This window comes from Gallus gallus, chromosome 6 (assembly GCF_016699485.2).
Source record: "Gallus gallus isolate bGalGal1 chromosome 6, bGalGal1.mat.broiler.GRCg7b, whole genome shotgun sequence".
NCBI classification, from domain to species: domain Eukaryota; kingdom Metazoa; phylum Chordata; class Aves; order Galliformes; family Phasianidae; genus Gallus; species Gallus gallus.
Window position 1 is genome coordinate 11,706,613 of NC_052537.1, and position 20,119 is coordinate 11,726,731.

Genomic DNA, 20,119 nt, shown 5'->3' on the forward strand with positions numbered 1-20,119 from the left:
TAATTTTGCCTGAAAATAAAGCTGGGAGAGAGGAGCTCTGGACTGGGAGGGGGGATGTTCGACAGGTCAGCTCATCCTCAGCAATGCTGCAGCAGAAGAGAGGCAAGCAGCTGTTGGGACTCTCATTTCTCAGAAATGGAGAAGAAAAATGATGGAAAAAGTTGCGGAGGGTCTCCAGAAAGGGAAAGAAATGCAGTGGGGAAGTGTAGGGGAGAAAGTGGATTGTAGGGCATGGGGATGCTCTGGTTGTAGTCTGGTGCCCACAGAAATGAGGAGCTCAGTTCATACTGCTTCAGCACATGGAAAGGGCATGTGGCGCTGTGTGAGTGACTTTACCGAGACTGGGATCCGTTGGGTACCTGGGACAGATGGATCCACCGGTGTCTTTTGGTGGCTTTCATCCCAGCAAAGCTCCCCTGAATTCCAGGTGAGCTGTTTCCACAACCTGCTTTCTGCAGTAATTTTGGTTTTATTGCCTTGGGGAGAGGGGTCCTGTGAAGCAGCAACAAGACTCAGGCAAGGGTGATAAAAGGTGCAAATTGAACTGGCCTCATGCAGTCCCTGGGAAGCAGCACTGGATGAAGCGACTTCCCACTCTTTTACAGCTCTCTCCTCTTTGTAGTAAATTGGTCTTGAGGTGTTACTGCAAGGAAAACAATATTTTTCTGATGGTTCCATTAGGGTTGTGACCATCCCCTGCGGAGAGCCCTGTGGACTGGTGTTTTCTGTTCATTACACCTCACTTCACTAAGACTTGGTTTCCTGCTGGCAGTCTCATATCCCCTATCCTTCTTTTGCTGTATTTCCCTAAAAAAATAGAAGGGTAATTATTTTTTCTTGCACCTCTGCTTATCTTTCAGCTGGTGACAAGCAGCTCCAAATGGCACCTTCCTTGCCAATGGAAAGGTACAGAGGTGGAGCAGGCAGCGGGATGGCCTCTGAGCAATTCCCCGGTATCCTTCACCTGCTTTTCTGAAGGAGCGTTTGGGAAAGGAGGACTGTGGAGGGGAGGGAAGAGAGGACCCTCCTTCTGTCCTAGCCCTGGAGAACCAGAGCTTGATGCTGCCCCATGTCTCTGTCAATAACCACAGCCCTGATGGTGCATCTCTCCCTGCTTGCCTGTGTCTTCAACTCAGCTCAGGGTCCCGATGGACACTTTGCAGCCTTTCTATGAGTGTTTGGGAGGAGGAGTCAAAGCTAAGCCCTTCTGGCAGCGTTTCCATAACAAATCCCTAGCTCTCAGGGAACGTGGATGTTATTAACTCAAACAGAATCCATGGGGAGTCCCCAGGCTGGTGCTGGGGGCTTGTGCTGGGGTCTTGCTTCCAGCTGGCAAGAAAAGTGGGGAGAAGATAATGGTAATGGCTCCTGCTGTTCCTTGCAAGCTCTGCTCATCCACAAAGAGCTGAAAACCTCACTGTTTGGTTGATGAGACAAGAGTAGCAGAAGTTCCCTTCAGGGCTATCTGCTTTCCATTTAGTGGGATTAAGGTCTGACTGTCCATCCCTGCTCACTGTTTGTTGGCACTCCCCCATTTGGCACTGTTTCTCATTGCTTTTTTTTTCTCCTTTTTGAAGGTCTATACTCCACCCTGACAGGAGCTCCTGGTTTTGGAGGCACGAACATCCTTACCAAGCTGTGTCCAGGCTGTGATGCTAACATTAGACAACAGAGAGGTGACTCAGTCCTTTCAGTACATGTTTCCGTGTTCCCAGCTGCTGTAGGAAATAAACAGTAAGTAGTTAACATCACCAGTAAGACATGTATAGAAGAAAATATTGTCCTAACAACATCAGATCTATGGTTTAAACTGGTCAATGGCAGGAAATTTGGAATTAAGGATGACTGCTGGTCTCACACTTCTTCATTTGTCTTGGGAAATAAAAATAATTCAGGCACAAAGTGAATGAAATGGCACTGGAAATGCCATATTACTACATTTCCTGGCTTTTATGGCAGGGAATGAAGAAGGAAGAATAAGTGAGGTCTTTTGTGTCCTTCAGTTCAAAGTCATGGCAACAACATCCATCCAGGTCTATAGTGTCAACAGAGACCAAGACCAATTTTATTCAGGTTTATCATTGTGTTACGTAGCCAAGACACTGGAGAGGTTCTTCCTTTGAGGGCAATTATTTTCAGTTCTTTTAGTTGAGCGGTTTATTGGGCTTTTTTTGGTTCAGCCTCACTGGGAGTTACTTGGATGTCACAGAACAGGTTCAATCCAAAAAACTCTCACATTTATGAAGGTGCAGACTTGAGAAGGTTAGAAATATTTTCTGGTCAAAGATCAAACTCTTGCACTATGCCTACGTGTCTATAAGCCATGTGCAGTCTTGCAAAGTCACTTCTAGTGCTTCTGTTGATGTCATGGAGTGTTCTTTCAATGATGGGCTTCATGGTTGTTGGGGGGATGGCTGCAGAACATGGACCAAAGGTTAAGGGCCAAAAAATTCATCTGAATCTGACCAAAGAAGCTTGTAGCCTCTATGTAACTCTACTAGGAGAAGGTTTGTGTGCTTCTCTAACAAGTTTCTGGTCCAGAGAGCTGTTAAGCAATCCTTAAAAAAAAAAAAAAATCCACACACACACACACACACACACACACACAAAAGTGGCTTCTGTAAAGTGGTAATGTCTTATTTGTTTTCAGTTCAAAGGCTTACCTGGGAAATTTCTATGAGCTGACCAGTTTGTACCATGTTTACATTGTCTCCCAAAATACATGAGTGGGAATAATCTGGTTTAAAAAGGACGTGAACTAGGTTTTGTGTCAAGGATGTTGTTTTCTCCGTGTGTACCTCAGCATGGCGGAGAGGTTTTTATAAGGCTGGCACAGAGATGGATACAAATACCAGAAAGGCCTTTGGGTTGGAAATGTGGTGGGCATGCCACAACATTTGCTCTTCATCATTTTTGTTGAAGAATGGTGTGCGTGGAGATTCAGTTGTCAGCTGAATGAACAAAAGAGATCAACATTGGGCTTGTTCATTCTTTTGCCTTCCACTCCTCTTGGAACTCATTACTGCCCTGCCACTAACTGAAATAACGTGGGGACCAGCCGTGCATAGTGTCATTTCCTCCACTCTAATTTTACCATCAGGGCAGATTCCTCCTTGGAGACTGCATGCATGGAACAACTAGACTTCCTACAAGCAGTTTTTTTCCTAATACAGATTGGTCACCACCTTGTAGCGTGCAATGTTTGAGGCCTTGAGTGTATGGTGTTGTAACTTCAGGAAGTGTTGTGGAGGCACCCACCTACCTCTGCAGTCAGTGGAGAGCAAGCAGGGTTCTGTGTGAGCTGTGTCATTCAGCAATGCACCAAAACCCCAGGTAGATGTGCAGATAATGCGCACTTGTAACATATAATGCTTGCTTTCCTCTGTGATGCCCCTACTTGTAGATTCCTTCAGGTAGCTCAGCAGACTCGTGGCCACAAAAGTGGCCTGGAGAGGAAAGCCCAGCAGCCAGCTCCCATGCCAGCATGCCAAGCATCTTCTTGACATCTACATCCTCCTCCAATGCTGAGGTATGCTTTCTCAGCAGCTCAGCACCATGAATGTTTTGGTATGTGATGCGTGGGGGTCTGGGAATTTGGCTGCCCTTGGGCCATGGTGTCCAAAGTGTGGGTCTGAACAATTGGTCTGCATGCACTCTGTGGCCACTTGGAAAATGCTGCCGACTGAGCCAAATTCCTTCCTACAACTTGCATGCAAACAAACCACTAATTTCACCAGCAGTTGAATGCACATATCTGAGGGCGAAATTTGGCCAGAAGCCTTTGGTCAGAAGTTTTAGCATAACCACCCAGAACAAAAAGATGGTGAATTGCAAGTGGCATTTGCAGAGAAAGAAGGGGGGGGGGGGGGGGGGGGGGGGGGGGGAAGGAAAACCCAGAAATCAAAGCGTTGAAAAGCTTTTCCATTAACAAAACTCTTTTTCGTTCTTTAAAATGCACAATGGCTATTGATGAACAGCAACAACAACAAAAATAAAACAAGACAGCATATGCTCTTGAATATATTCTGGTCCCATTGGATGGCCTCTGATATTTTTTTTCAGAAGAAACCCTTGAATAAACACTCCGTCCAACGTGGAAAGACACATAGCATGTCATAAAAATCATCTGTAACACGTTCTGGGAGACACACCAATGCTGTCAAGGGCAGGGAGCTGCTTAGCTTCACTTTGATTTACAGATAAATACAGCATGTCTGGGGCTCCCAGTTGCCGACTGCGCGGGCGAGCTCCCGATTATGTGCTGTGCTCTAACTCCGTGGGATTAATTGGGACCACCTGGAAGCATGGCAGCAAGCTCGACCTTCCTGGTCATGCAGGGTTGTATGCACTAAGGAGCTATGCTTGCTTGGAAAAATGGGGCTTAGGTCCTTCTGTCATGGGTCTGGGGACCTAGAGTAACCTGGAAAGAGGATATTACAAAATCAGGATTCTCTGTGTTTTCTCATGTAAGACAGAGCTCTGAGCATTGGGTGTGGATAAATCTCCCCATTATTATTTTATTTTTTTGCTGTTGTTGTTAACCCTGGTGCACATTCTAGTGTTTAGAGGGTATAAATCTTAGGATTTTCTGCAGGTTATTGAGATGAAGAATGACAGCTGGTGCCTGGATAAGATACTCTGATGTTTCCTATGACACGATGGAACTCCTGTGAGCGTTTTTGCCCTTTAAGCCTGTACTACAGGAAAAGAAATGTGGGGGTGGAGTGGCCTGGAGGAAGAGGGGATGGGGTTTTATGGAAATACCATAGCAGCAGGTGATTCCATTTGGGCAATGCAGCAGTTCACACTGGCCCTGGTGATTTTATTACTTTGTTGGCTTCTGTGCAAAGGTAATGCATGCAGAATCATTAGCTGGGGCTCTGTTGGTCATTAATTGCTTGGCTTTCCCTCTGGAATTGGCAGGCACTGTTCACAAGACCTTTGTATGTTAACAAAGGGGCCACGACACAGCAGGAACAACGTGTTTCTTGTGTAAGTAAACGCTGTTTTTTGGTACAAGGTGGATTTGGGAGAAAAGCTGGGACTTGTGGGAAGGAGCAGGGCAGTCTGGAGGATGTGCCATGGAAAACAGCTTTGCACTGAGAAGCTTTTTTTTTTAATACATCCCAGCAAGGATATGAAAAAAAAAGTACAAGTGGTTCTGCTGGAAGGGTTATAACACTGAAGAGAAAACCTCATGTCTTGCAGATGGAAAGAGGATAATAAACTCTGTGTGCGTGCAGTGAACAGGAGTGAGGTGAAATTACCTTGTATAAGAGCAAGAGCTGTTTACAGGTGATATTTCACCATGCTCTTGTGTGCTGCTCATGTGGCACAGGCCAGCTCTGCACAGGGCTGTGATGGCATGAGCACTTGCCAGCAAAGAGGAGCTGCTGAGCTTTTTCCCAGAGCTTGGTTTGTGAGCCCAGCCCCAGGTGCTCCCCAGCATGCAGCAGGTGTGGATCATTATCTCCTCCTGTAGTGGTCTCTGATTTTTGCCCGCAATTGTTTCTTGCTGCTCCTGGTTCCTGCAGCTTTTGTGTGCTCTCACGCAGCGATGGGGACGTGGTGTCTCTGTGCTTTCCCAGGCAGGAGCGTTGTGGCGAGGCCAGTGGTGAGTTTGTCAGCATTTTGTTCTTCCCATTCTGGCTTTTGCACAGGTATCTGCTTTGCTAATTCTGGGGGGGATTCGCCTTGTTGGATTTCCAGCAAGGAAACACACAAGTGAAGATGAGGATATTTTTCTAGCACGCAGAAGTGAAGCAGCCTGCAGCTTTGTACTGGAGCATGGTGGACCACATGCCTGAAATAGTGGGGCTTATGCTCACTACCTCAAACACAGCATTGTGGAAATGTTGGTCAAAGTCATTATTGCTCTTCTTTTTTCTTTCTTTTTCCTCCCCCCCTTTTTTCCCCTTTTCCCCAGAGGACCTCTAAGAGCACGTCCCTTCCACAGGTCTTCTCTCCACCAGCTCACCTCCCTCCCTGCCCTCAATTGAAGACAGATGCCAGGAAATATTTCTGCTGTACAGCTGAAGTGAAAACATACAGGATGGGGGGGTGGAAGGGGATCACAGCATTTACAACTTAATTACTGCCATTTCTGGAACTGTGGGCAGAGGTAGGGCCAGCGGTGTGCAGCTTCCCACATCCCGTCTGGTGCTGAGCTGGGGCAGAGGCAAAGCACTGTAGGCATGAGGTGATTTCCAAGGCACGGCTACTTGAACATGCACAGAGACTTATTTTGGGTCCCCTGACTGGCAGGAGGACCGGCAGGAAAGCATCCTCCCTGCGTGGTGGTGCTGAGGGGACTCATTCTGGAGCCTTCCGGAAGGTTCCAGAGGGTTCTTGCAAGCTTTGGCTCTGCCCCTCCGCCTCCCCCCCTGAGGGGCTGAGGTGGTGCCTCAGGGGAAACGGGCTGAAGAAATGGCAGGAACGCTGTTTTTTTGCTGTGCTTTGGCAGCAGAAATGTGGGTTTTGTTTCTGAGTGACAGACTGTGGGGCATTACCTCAGGTTGCCGAGACCCCCGAGGGTCCGAAGGGAAGCATTTGAGTGGGTTTCCAGTTTCAGAGCACTCAGCATCTCAGTGCGGAGCTGCATGGGTTTGGCTCTTGGTTTTCTGTAATCACGTAGGAAACTCTCTGTGGTGTTAATTTATGGGAGCAAGAATATATTTTGTCTAAGGAAAGATGGAGAAAAGTTGCTTTGATGCTTGCAACCAGTAACATATTTTGCAAGACAAGCTGTTTTGACGATGGGGTGTTTGGTAGATAAGTGAGAAGTTAACCAAAGATAGCATAATTCCATTGCTATTGTGATGTGAGCATAGATGGCAGCTGTGCCAAGAAAGGTATCCCTCCCTCCAGTTTACTGCAGGATCAGATGTGCTCTATGTATGAATATTCTGATTAGCTGGTTTAGAGCTTAAAGGTTACATCAATTCTTTGGATTATTCATCTTGGTTTTGTCCTAGTGAGTCTGGGAGCCCAAGGCAGCTTGATCTCCTGAGGGAATGAGGCCTTGTTCTGCCTGTGAAGGATGCTCCTCAGCACAGTGGGGTGGGAGCTGGTGTGTGGCACTAACAGGTAGACAAACACGTATGCTGCTAACATGGTACCATTCACACAAATGGCAGACAACAGCCTAAGCAGTGGGGCAGGAGGGATTGTGGGTTCCAAGCCAGACCAGGATTTTTCAGCAGCTGTTGTCAGTAGTGATCTGTGACGGCCCTCTTTGCTGCTGAGCAATGCTGTGCCACATCTAACTTACCATAGCACTGCAGCCAGCCAGCAGTTTTTGTCAACAGGGATAACTGCCTTATGTAGTTTTTAACGTTTTCTTCTTCATTTGAGGGTGTTTTTTTAATATCAAAAACATCACTGTCTTATTCCTTTTTTTTTCTTTCTTTCTTTTTTTTTTTTTTTTTTTCCAAAGGCACCAAACAAACAAGCCTTCAAAGTGAAACAAGCCCAATTCTTCTTTTCCCTCAGGAAACTATTTTTCCATCTTTTCAGGAGCCAGTTCTAGCTAGTCCCTGCTGTTGGGCCTCAGCCTTGCATGGGGGAAGCATCAAACAGTGCTGGGAGCACTTGGGAGAAGTTCTGGGAGAAGCACTGGGCTGCAACTCCCTGTTTTCCAAAGTGCCAGTTTTCAGTAAGAGAGAAGAATTTGCCTGGGTTTGACTTGGAGTATGCAGTGTAGGTCCCTGGTCCTTGTGGCCTTTTTATCTGCTGGAGCAATAAGCATCAGTCTTGGAACTCTCCTGCACACCTGCGATTACTGCTCATAGTTTAATGTGTCAGTCCTTATGCATATGTTATTTTTTCACATCTGCTTCTGTAGACATCATTTGATTTACTCTGCAAGGAGTCTAAGGACTTGGACATAGCAGCACAGGAGGCAAAGGCAGAGCCTGCTAAGACGGCGGTGTTCCTTGTAAGGTTGGATGGGAAAACACTGCATGCCAGCAAATGTCCCAAACAAACAGCAGGCAGTTTCAGAGAGGTGCAGGCAAGAGAGTGAAACCAAAACAAACTATTGCTTTAAAAATAATATACTGGCCTAATCTTTGCTACAGTGGACTCTGCAATTGTTTGGGCCTGAGCTGAAGTGGCTATAAAGTGCAGCCACTCAGATTCGATGGTGGTTTATACTACTGTGCTAAATATGTGTCCCTAGAAGAGGTGCTGCAAATGGAGACCCAGGAGGTGAGTGGGTGCTGTATGGTGGAGACATGGCTGCAGATATGCCCATCTGTGCTATGTGCTGATCATCACCTCAGCTCTCCCACACAAGAAACATGCCTGGTTGACCCTTGTTGTCCCTGCCAGCCACTGTGCTCCTGCTCTTGTGCAATGCAGTGTTGATTGCCCATCAGGGCAGAAACCACCCACATACTTTCAAGCTGCAACATTGGCTTTTAGGGCTGGGTTTCTCATGAAGGCTTTCAGATGTCATCTTGTTCATTCAGCTAATGACTGGCAATCTTCTCACCTGCTTTTCAACCTTTGGCTGTCCACAGATGATGACTTCAAGGAAGCTTGTTCTTAAACTCTTAACATTCCCCCCAAGAGCTCATTTTGATCCCTTGCAAGTTTCTAAGCAGAGCAAAGGGAGCTCCTAAAAACACGGAGAAACTTGAGGAGGTTGCAGAAGGCTTGCAGTGAGGTGACTGTGCCTCTATCAGTATCAGACAGACCATTAGTAGTCAGGGGCCCTTGCTCTGTGCTGCCCTGGAGGGCTTCTTAGGTATCCCACAGCACCACTCTTCACTTCCCGTGGTGATGCATGGCATGTGTCTCTTGAAGGTGTGAGGTGAGCATCAGCAGGCTTAAATGATGCCATGGTGACAAGCCTTTCCAGACCAGGAGGACGGTGTGTTCATCACGGGCTGCGTTGTATTCAGGACGTGTATGTAAGGGAGGGCTTTGGTAATTCTGTCTGGAAGTGTTCTGTGGCTGATGTTTTATCTGTCCTTTTCCCCCAGATGATAACCCTGGTCAGCATTTTATCGGAGAGCAGCTTATGGAGTAGAGTCATTAGTCTCATGTCACAGATAGGGAAAGGGATGGTGATACAAAGAGTGAATGGCCTTTCCTAATGCTACCAAGAAGAAGAGTGCCAGAGGTGGGAGAAGGATCATGCTGTTGTTCTATCTGTCAGACCACACTATTTTAGAATGGTGTGTGGCTTGAGAGAGCAAGGCTAAAAAGACACACACAAAAAAAAAGACAAATCATAGAGACTGGTGAGGAAGCCACAGACCAAATGCAGGTTCACATCTGCCTATGGTGCAGAGAACTACGTCTTTGAATGCTGTTTCTCCAGTGGATGAATACAAGCAAACAGCCAGCCCCGGGCATTGCACATGCCTGTGAGATATGGTGTGTGTGTCTTACCTGGGCTGCCATTTCCAGTGGCTCCCAGAGATGGACATGTGGAACAGGACAGCCCTGAAACGTGCTCCCAGCTGCATGTGGGGATGTTTCAAGGCAGTGGCTACCTTGTCCTACTGGCTCCCTTCAAAGCAAATGACAGTTCAGTCTTGTCACCATCAACAGCAGCATTTTAGCTCCCAGTTGCTGTAGAGCAATGTTGGAGTGCCCCATGCATAACGTGCTGCTGGTCAGATCCTAGCTGTAACCTAATCCAGGGCCAAAAGAACCTTTGATTCTGCTCTGGCAGAAGAAGAGAGGATCTTGTGCCATCCAAATCTTTGCATGCATGAAAGCAACATGGCATTTGCTTTACTTTAACGCTACCCTGAATCAAAAATAATTTTAACAGGTTGAGCAAGTGTAGCAGAGTCACCCTTAAAAAGGCAACCTGAAAGGACTTACCCTGGGAGACAAATCCCGAATCTGGCAGCTATCAAGCTACAGCTGTTGAATAGGCTTCTAGGAAAAATAACAGGACAGCGAGGCAGGGCTGACAGCTGAACTGGTACAGGTGGTGGAACGTGATGCTGCCTCACCAGGAACTGCTATGACCATCAGCCTCTCTTCAGCTGTAAAAGAAAAGGAAAACATGCCACAGAGCAGGCTTTGGAGTGCTAGGAACAAAGCTGATTTGGGAGCCAAGTGCACTGGGATACTTGCTGGTAAGTGCAACTAGATTTTCCATCTGGAAGGCATGACTGCCTGGCCCAGAAGCCAATTTAAAGTACAAATTTGATCTGGCTGTATGTCAGAATCTCCTCCTCAAAATGCAATAAGGACAGGGTGGTTATATAATATAAACCATTCCCGGTGATTTAATGGTCCTGAAACAACAAACAAGCCAAGGAGGAGAAAAAATGGTTTGCAGAAGAATTCAAAGCCAAAGGATTTGGGTAAAGGAATTCAGTCCATATGATCCGGCAGAGATGTGTGCTGCTATTCCTGTACGTCTTGAAAGGAAACTGCCACCAGATCCTCTGCTATTTTCTCTTCACAGGGCCCTACTGATAGGCGTGATATTTCAGCCTCCGCGCTAACTCCCATGCTCCAAATATGCAGGGCCAGTTGCGCGTGGCCCAGCACCCGCGGGAGGCAGCTCTCTTCCTGCTGCCATGCAGTGAAGCCCTCAGGAATGGCAAAACCTGTGCAGATGGCACGGGCTGAAGTGGCTTTGCCCACATCCATTGTAGTGCCCGTGATGCTGTACGCTACCTGTGCAGGATGGGCTTTTGCAAGGTGGGTGGTGGGCAGCAGCACCTGTGAGGGGAGCTCTCACCCTGCTTACCCCTTTTGACACAGAGAAGCAATTCTTCTTTACTGCAGTGGTACCAGCATATGAGAAAAACACCTAAATATTTTGAGCCTAAAGAATGTGAGCCAGCTTTACTCACTAGTGTCCTTAAAGGAAAATTGCAACGGTGCGTTTACTACGTTTTAACACTGATCTAGTAAGTACTCATGCTTTATTCCCTGCTGTTGTAATTTGCAACAGGCCTCTTAAATTTGAAGCAGGTACCAATGCTCAAATGCAACTTCCAGTTTTTTTTATGTCTATGTGTACAAAGCAGATAGAAATGATTTATTGAGGAGGAAGAGGGAGAAGGTTATAAAGCATCACAAGGCAGTTTCAGATGCCTGTGGTAAGATGGGGGGGAGGCTCAAGTCCTCCCCCTGTGTATGTAGAGTTTTGTGCCTGGAGCACCCGACTCTCCCATCTTCTCTTTGGGACCTGTCACAATGGATTCCTTTTTACTGAACCAGCACAAATTGGGAGCAACTACACTGATGTCAAGCCAGCTTGAGATATATGGGATGAAGCCTAGGGAAGCCAAAAGTCTTTTTTTCCATGGGCTGTAACAAGTCCCAAGTGAAAGGAATTGGGCCTTTTCTCTTAAAACAAGTTGTTTTCTTGGCAGTCTGCTTTGGATGTGCCTCTTGGGTGCACCAGAATGATGAGGACACAGTGTCCTGAAGGAAGACCACAACCTTGGATGTGAACTTGTGAACCAGCCTTGCCAGAATTCCTTTTGGGTGCAAAAGTAGCCTTCCATGCTCCCCTTGCAGTGCTGCTGAAAGGATGCAAACTCGCAGTGGCATCTGAAAAACACAAGGAGTGGGAAGAGACTACAGATGGCTGAGGATTTGCTGATAGAGCTGCTTATAAGCCCCTGGCAGGAGGATTTACATCAGGTACTAGGAAAGCAATGTTGGTGCAAGAGAAACCCCCTGAAGCAAGGAGCTGTGCTGCTCTCCAGCACTGCTCTGAGGCCAGGGGCTCACATCTCCCCTTCCTTGCTTTTACTTTGCGCTCTCTCCTGCTGGAGTGCAGAGATGAGCTGTAGGGTGAAGGCAGAGGGCACGAGCAAGGGCTTCACCCCGTGCAGGGGAAGCTGTGGTGTCACAGAAGGACATTAGCAGCATTCCTTGTCTCCTGGCTTTCCTCTGTGAGCAATTTCCAGGGAAATCAAATCTGACTCTGCTCCATTAGCTGCTAACCTCCTGGCTGCTGGGCCTGTCTTTTGCATTACAACGGAGCAGAGCCGCTTGGCACACTGCTGTCAGGGTCCGAATGAGCTTTGATAAAAGACTAAGTGTTAGAGCAAAAGGAACTTCTTACCAAAAGTTGTTTTCAATTTCCTGAACTAGCTATATCCACTCCCCTTTGCTCCTGGACTCAAGCAATCCATCTTCTGGAGGAGCTTTGCTTCATTATTTTTACTTCCCTCAGCGCAGTTGACACTTCGTCTGGGTTTCCCAACCCTCCCAGCTCCAATTCATTAGCTTCAAAGGCTGTACAAAGCTGCTGTGGGTTCCCCAGCTGCTCGGGCATGGGCACACGCCTGCCTGGGTGCTGTAGGCTTTGGTTTCCAAGGTCGAGATGCGACACAGCTCTGTCTGCCTCAGGGTATGAGTGCTGTGCCTCCTGTGGGCAAGGGCATGTAGGGCTAGGCCATAGGCTTTTGGGGTTTCCAATTTGTCTTGTAGCGTGCCCACCCTGTGCGTGTTGCTTGTCTGGGTTTCTGGGCAGCCTGAACTGCTGCTGTCAAAGGTGAGAGAAAGGGGTGGCTTAGAAATGTGTCCTTGGAAAATAGTAGCTGTGGCTGAACAGGAGCCTTGTGCTGGGCAGAGAGGCAGGGTAGAAGGAGTGTGGGCTTTTAGGTGGATGCAGGAACCAAGCTGGGCAGTGAGACTGCGGGATTTCAGCAGTAGCAGCCTCACACAATAACTGTTTACTATTAAAGCAGTTTTCCTGAGGCAGGTGGCTCTCAGTCCTAAGCAAAGTCCATCTTCCAGCTGCTGTGTGTATTTCTAAGCTAGCAAATTTGGGTAACGCTGCTGAAGGCGTGGAGGCTTTTCCTTGTTTTACTTGCAGTAATGTCATTCTTCTTAATTAACTTCTCTTCCCCTAAAAGTCTTACCACCCAGGCTCTGCAAGGACCAAGATAACGGCAAAAATGAGGCCAGCAGAGATGACCATCTTTACAGACTCCCACGGCACCCAGCATGACCCATTAAAAATCAGCTCCAGACCGGGCGGAAGAAAAACCTACTGCCAAAAAGGGAATAAAACTGTTTCCCACCCCCTGCTTGGCCGTGAAAATGCTTCCAAAGAAGAGGCAAGAGGTTAGTTGAAAACACAAGGAATGTGGGCAGCTAAACTGTGCATCCACCTCTTGCTGCCTTAATGCTCTTACAAAGATGATCTGGGATTTCCTTCTGTGGGGGGGGCATGGGAGATGGGGTGGCTCAGCCTTTAGGAAGGGTTTGTTTCAAACCGTGCAAACCCAGGGTTTGCTTTATCTTCCTTTGGAGGCTCTGACCCGGCCTCTGCAGGGGCTGCTGGTGGCCAGGCTCACATCCTTCCCCTGGCACAGCCCGGCTCCGCTCTGTTGTGTGGCAGCTTATTGCCACTGGAATTGCATGAAGCGAGTTTGGCTTTGACAGGAGGGAAGCAAAATTGAGCATGGGCGTTTTAAGATTATGCAAATATAAAACCCTGATTGGCTATGGCTAGCTTTACTTCTTTCCTTTTGCCCTTGTCAGGACTAGGAGTTCACATTGTTCAGTGAGCCTCTTTGTTTTGTAGGGACCAAGTGATTGAAAACAGCCATGATATTACTATGTGTGGACAGTACATTTTTTCCATGCATTTTCATAACCCTTTTCCCAAAGGATCAGAAGCGTTTTTATTCTATAACTCCACAATGAGTTGGAGCGGCTCCTCAGGCAGGAATTGTTCTGCTCCGTAGACTACTTAATGCTTCCTATAAACTACTGCCAAGTTAGGTAGGTAACACTCAGTATTTCTGACCTGAGCAGCGAAGTATTTGTAGCTGTGTATCAGAGGAGAGACAGGGCTAGAGATGCTGTAGGTGAGCCTGGCTGGGGGTACAGAAGAGAAAATGATGACTGTAAAGAACTTGAGTGTATGCATGTAAGCATATGGGCACAGATGCGTTTCCCCCAGAAGCTTTTTGGGGAAGTTTTGGTATCGGGGCTCTGTTGTACCTCAGTCACCTCTAAAGCCTAAGAGAAAGTGTATCTAGTTGAGAGTGGAGTTTCACTAATGATGCATGGCTTTTATTTCTAAATACACATGTGCCTACGTAACTTTTTCCCTTCTTAGCGCTACGCAATTCTCTAAATATTGTCTAAACATGAGGCGTGGGGTCATTAAGAGATCATTAAGTCAGCACAGGGCCCCTTGGTCCTTCACAGCCCTCGAGTAGGAACATCCCACCCTGCTTGCTGTTTGGGAAAGGGGTCCCTGTGTCTGATGGGACTCTCGTGGTGTTCCTTGAGGATCCCAGGCCTTGTCCGCTTTGTGCCCCAACTTGAACAGCAGGGGGGTCACTGTGGCAGATGCTGTCAGGCTGCAGGATGGGAACATTGCTCCGCCACAAGCCTGACGGTCTGTGGGGCACAGAGCAGCTGAGGACTGGGATGCTCATGATGAGGAGAGCTCATTTCTGTGAGCTCTGTGACTGTTCTCAGCAGACAAAGCTTTTCTACACCCCTCCCCCCCCCCCCGTCACTGCTTCTCTCCAACAGCCCCCCGAGATGTCCTCCTGCTCTCCCTGCCTTATGCAGGAGTGACGTGGCTGCACTGTGCTCAGCCCCTGCAATGCTTTTTCTGAACAGTGTTTTGGGAAGGGATGATCTGCAGACCCGTGCACTTCCACTTGGAAGAGTCCTTTTCTTCCCTCTTGTTTTTTTTTCCCCTCCTCCCTCCCATCCTTTGCTCTCAGAAAACATCTGTTTCCAGATGTTGTTCTTGAGTCTAATAAACGCAGCAAAAGGCCTTGAGTTCATATATTTACAATAGCTGGAGATGTCGGCTGCTAGTTAATGGCTCGTTTGAGCACATCAAGACCCCCACATTTCCTGGGGGGGTGGGGGGTGGGGATAAAAAGAGTAGTGGTGTTGGGCTTATTTTCTCCCTAGCAAATGGTTTGAAAAGGAGAATCTCTACTGGCAGTTTCAGAGATTTCTGATGGGATTGAGTGCACAGCCATCTCCATGCAGTTGGCCTCAGCTTCCAATTAGTGACAGGAAGAGCATGTTTGCCTATTTTTTTTTTTTAATGAAAAGCTCCACTTAAAGTGAAGTATAGTAAGGAAGGCCTGCCGCTGTTGCCCATACTTTTCCAGGCCAAATGAAGACTCTCTAGGTAACTTGCTGGCTTGAACCACGTGTGCAGAAGCTTGAAATGTCATCTGTGCCTGGCTCTCTCATTTCTGACTGCTGGTGCATGGTGGTATCCTCTGGAGTCAGAGGGCTCATGGTCTTCTGCAATGAGACCTCTTGGTTGCTCACTGTGCCCTGTGAGGAGTCCCCACATGTCATTCCTCTTTGAGCACTGTGTGCCCGTAGCAGAGCAGCTCTGGGGAACCTCACTGTGAAGGACTTTGATGCCCACATGCGAAGGTCCCAGGATGAATAAAGTGCTGGTGCCAGCTACAGACTGACAAACCTGGAGACTCTCATACCCGTATGTAACCGTGTCCAGTGCATTGGTTGACCCAATGCCATGTGCTAGATGTGAAACACTTTATTCTGTTGTATGGATACGTTCAGTTGTCTCGGGAGATATATATTACCTTATATTTGCTCCAGATTTTGTTGTACTTTTGTGCTGAGGTCTGTAACCACCCCCAGAGGACCTGTTGCAAGTGGGGGAAATGTATCGTCGCTGTCCTTGTCAGGAATTGGATCAACCTCCTGGAGAAGAGAGAGATATACCCCCAGGCTCAGCAGTCCAGCCTGCTCTGAGAGTCACTGGTCAGTGAAACCACTCTGATTTATTGAGCATCTGCTTCTACTTGACCAACTTCAAGAGTCAGGAACTTACAGGAGGGCTGGTTTCAGGCTGGCACCCACTACCTCTTAAGCTGCAGAAGGAGCTGAAGGTTGGGCTCAGCTTAACTCCAGGAGCCATGAGATGACTCCATGTGCTGAGGCGGTCTCTGGAGGCAGCTCGTTCAACAGGCAATGCTGCATGCTCTATACTCACAGCTGGCTCAGGTTCATAGCTAAATTAGTCCATTTGTACTGGCATGGGTTGACAGGCCTCCTAAGTGCCTCACAGATAGAAAAATTACCGCCCTGCACTTCTGGAGCCAGGGCTTCCCTGTGAAACCCAGCTGACTGCAGCTCCCCAGCCTGTGGCAGCTATAACATACCCTGTAAGTGAACTGATCAGCTGGAGAGGAGCTGGCGGGGAGGCAGGAAAAGGCACTTACAGAGTCATTCAGGCGATGCTCGTGTCTGGACAGCAGGATCTTTACTGCAAATCAGAGTGAAAGAGTAGAGAGCTCTCCCCAGCTGGTGCAGGGAAATGAAATGTAGACACCCAGCAGATTTCTGCTTTCAGCTTAGTGGGTGCATTTTCCTGATTTCTGGTGCTTGGGCTGGTATAAATAAGACAGCCTTCAGTTAAAGCTATGTACAATAGGGGCAGGTTGCTGCTGTCCTCAGTAGCTCAACGCTGGTCTTTAAGTCATGTATTTCAGTGTTCTCTAGGATGCCCAGCATCCCAGTTATTTCCCCGTGTAGATCAACAATTCCCAAACGTTTTATCCTCAGCTTCTCAGCATCTCTCCTTTGCTTCTCATTGTCCCAGGTTATTTGGTGAAAATATTGCTATGATGCCAGATGGCACTTTAGGTGACTCTGTGGACCAATGATTGCTGTCCCAGCACCAAGGTGCCGAGCTGTGGCCTCGAAGAGTCCTTTCCCTCTGCTAAGAAATAGGCTGTGAATGTGTGCATGGCTGTGAGTGACCGAGCAAGGGGCGTCAGATGGGGGAGCTGCACCTCCTGAACAAATAGGCGCCCTGCATGTGTCTGGTCTGTGTGTTACACAGCTCTGTTTACTCATATGAGAAACTGATGAAAAGCTGCAGCCATCAGAGGAGTGTTCTCCACACCAGAGTGGCAAGGCGAATTTGATCAGTGAGATGACAACAAACCTGCTAAAAGAAATAAAGGATTTCCTGCCTTGCAGACACTGAAACCCCATTTTGGGAAGCGAGTGGCTGCAAAAGGCATGAGGCGGTTCAAAGAACTGGGGCTGTGTGCTACCAGGCCCTCCAAGGGTTTGTCTGGAGGAGAAGAAACAAGTCTTGCTTGCTTTAGCCTGCTCCCTGAAGGTCTATTTCTTCCAGCCCTCTGAAATGGAGAGCGGACGAGAGATGAATATGAGTTTTCTCTGCCAATAATTTCCAGCACAGACTGCACGCAAAATCTTCATTTAAAATGTGTAAATGACAGCGAAGGAGCCACAAGGGAGCCAGATTTTAAGAGACCAATTTGCTGCCCGGCTTTTAACGAGTGCGTGCAGCAATGGGCTCTGTGCTGCTTTGCTGCTGCGTGTGCACGAGATGTAGATCAAAGGATGGACGGACAGACAGGCAAGGGCTCAGCAGAGCCCGTGTGTCACTCTGGAGGATAAAATACTGTATGTCATGCTTGGAAAATCTGGGGGAGGTGGGCCTCTGTCCTTCTTGAAGAACAGAAAGGGGCTTTGTTTCCTGGATGCGTGGCTTGGGGCTGCCCTGTAGCACGTTTTGGGGAGGCTGCTCTCTGCCGGGGGGGGGGGGGTCTGCCTGTTGCCCCCTGTCCCGTGGGGAGATGACGGGAAGCTCTGCTTCACTAGAGGGCCTCAGCACATTAATTCCTCTGGACGTCTGCGCTTCCTTGGGCTTGTCAGGTCTTAGAACCAGCTCAAGCCCCAGGCGTTCCCCCTTTGCACTGTAGTTTGCCTGCCTGGGGCATCGCTCTGCTCTGCCCATAGTAAAGTTTTTGTGAACGCCCTTGACTCTTGGCTTTGGTCTCCGGCTGTTTCTCTCTGGTTCTCCCCCTGCCCAGCTGCTCCTTCCAAATCCTGGGGTCAAACTACCCCACGGCCCGCTGTCTCGGTGCCGCTCAGGGGTCCGGCTGAGGACTCGGCAGCCCACTCGTGCCATCCCTTCTGCGCTCTCCGGCTGCAGGGAGGAAAGCAAGGCGCGGGCTGGTGCGAACCCAGCTTCTGCTTTACAATCTCTTTCCTGCCGCTATAAATAACCTCAGCGAGAGCCACTTCAAAGGGAAGGGCTGGCGGCGAAGAGGTGGTTCGGGGACCGAGCGGGACCGGGGCGTCTCACAGCCCGATCCCACCCCGGCGCTTTGCATAAATAAATAAATCATGCGGAGAAGGAGAGGTGGAGAGAGCGGGCGAGCAGAGGAGGTTACTTTGGGAAGCCGCGGCTCGCTCAACCCAGCCCCGTCTTTTGGAGGGAGTGTGTCATGTTACAGAGGAGCCGCGATCAGCCAGAGCACAGCGTCGCCGAAACAGCTGAGAATTACCTCTCTCTAATGGGGACTTTCATGTGTGAGCTCCTGGCCGGTCTGCGAAGGAACTGAAACTGGCAGCTTAGGAGGAAATCAAAACCTACCAGCGACTCAAAAGACTGAAAGACAGGAAAAAAAATTCTCATCCGATTTTTTTTTTTTCTCTCCGAATCTTTGCTGCAATTGGATCTGTTCGGTTTTATTTTTTTTTTTCGGCACCCCTTTTCGTATGTGTGCGTTTTTATTTTTCATTTTTTAGACACCCCAGTCCACTTCTGTCATTCTTGCTATTAACTGTCATTTGCTGGCACCAGGGTCCCCTTGGACGTTTGTTTTCTATGCCCTCTGGATTGTGCTTCTTGGAATAGGAAGGAGGCTTTATTTATTCTATTTATTTATTTATTGTTTCTCAGGACAGGGAGGGAATGTTGGAGGAGAAGAGCTGGAAGGGTGTTAGCGAAGCAGCTTTTGATAGGGGGTGCGTGGCTCCCCCCAGGACCGGCGACGGGGAGAGATGCTGCCGCCTCCCGCTGCTGTTGGGCTCGGGGCTGCCCGGCATCTCCCTGCTCTCTCTGGTGCTCAGCCTCCTGCTGTACTTTCGGACCTCTGATCTGCAATCCCGGGTGTCCCACTTGGAAGCGGACAGATCCACGCAGCTCCCTGCCTGGCTCTCAGCAGACCAAATGGAGACGGCTATTTTGGGAAGAGTTGACCAACTGCTTGATGAGGTTGGTGTCTATTCATTTTGCACAGATGGTACGCCTTACTGTAGGTTTTAATGCATGTGCACACTTATTTATTTACATTGTACGTTTCTCCTCACTTTAGAAATGTATTTCTGTAGTAGTGATGCTGCTAGGCTGAATTTCCCATGCTTTCAGGTCCCTCCCACCTCTCAAACCTGCCTGGTGTTTGCTTCACTCAGCCCTAGCCCATGCTGTGTCTAAGCCCTGGATCTTTGCAAAAGGGGAAACCTTCCCATTCCTTGCAGGGGGAAGGAAGAGCCTCTAGCCCTCTCCGTTTGGTGACTGGTGGCATTGCCTGCTGAGACAGCTGAGGCTGGAGGATAAGCCTGTGAATTCAGTGTAGGTTTGAGACCTGGGAGAGGGGCGGGTAAGGTACGCCATAGCTGGTGTGACCATGGGAGGAGGAAAGCCCAGGCTGTGCTGTAGCAATAGGTAGCTGCTATAAGGCCAAAGTCGTGACAGGCTGGCTTCTCTGTTGTGCCAGCCCTGACCCCTTCCACTGTGCTTGGCTTGGGAAATGAGATGTGCTGGTGCTGCCAAGATCATTTCTGGTACTGCTGGGGCATCACTGCAAAGCATATGGCCATGCTACACCCGTTTGGGTCCCATCCAAACCCTACTAGAGCCAGCAGGCTATTCCTCTAAGGCTGAGGACAGGAGAGCTGCTGCTGCAGAAGCCTGAGCTTGAGCCAGTAAAGAGGGCAGAAAAGTACAGACTTTAACCATTGATCTGCCAAAGCCTTTCCTTTCACTGTGCTGATGCTGCTGGGGTTTGTTAGGGTGCCTTTGCCCCAGGAGGGGTGGGCACCCTGCAGGAGCTCTTGCTTCATCAGAACTTTGGTCATTTTGATACATCAGGGGCTACACAGGCAGCATCCCAGAGAGGAGAGCTGTGAGGAGAGTTAAGCGCAAGTGCCACTGGCCAGACTGGTGCTGCACAGCTGCACCCTTGTGCAGGGACTGCATTCCTACCAGCGGGCAGAGGATGATGTGCAGCGTCCTCCTTACTGCTGCTGGCGTGAGCCTCCCGGGAAGTCAGGGTTTATCCTGGGTGATTTGAGACGTGCTGCAGGACCCCTCCTGGGAGCAGTGCCGGGGGGCCGG

General features: G+C 48.7%; 1 protein-coding gene across 23 annotated transcripts in view; it reads left to right on the forward strand.

Moving 5' to 3' along the window:
- The first annotated feature begins 18,138 nt into the window (after positions 1 to 18,138).
- COL13A1 (collagen type XIII alpha 1 chain) overlaps positions 18,139 to 20,119 on the forward strand; it is a 77,911-nt gene continuing 75,930 nt past the window's right edge. For all 23 annotated transcript variants that reach the window (XM_040703194.2, XM_040703193.2, XM_040703203.2 and 20 more), the window contains exon 1: positions 18,139 to 18,997. In XM_040703194.2, the coding sequence (XP_040559128.1) occupies positions 18,695 to 18,997 (303 nt within the window). In that variant the 5' untranslated portion in view covers positions 18,139 to 18,694. The remainder of the gene's footprint in view (positions 18,998 to 20,119) is intronic.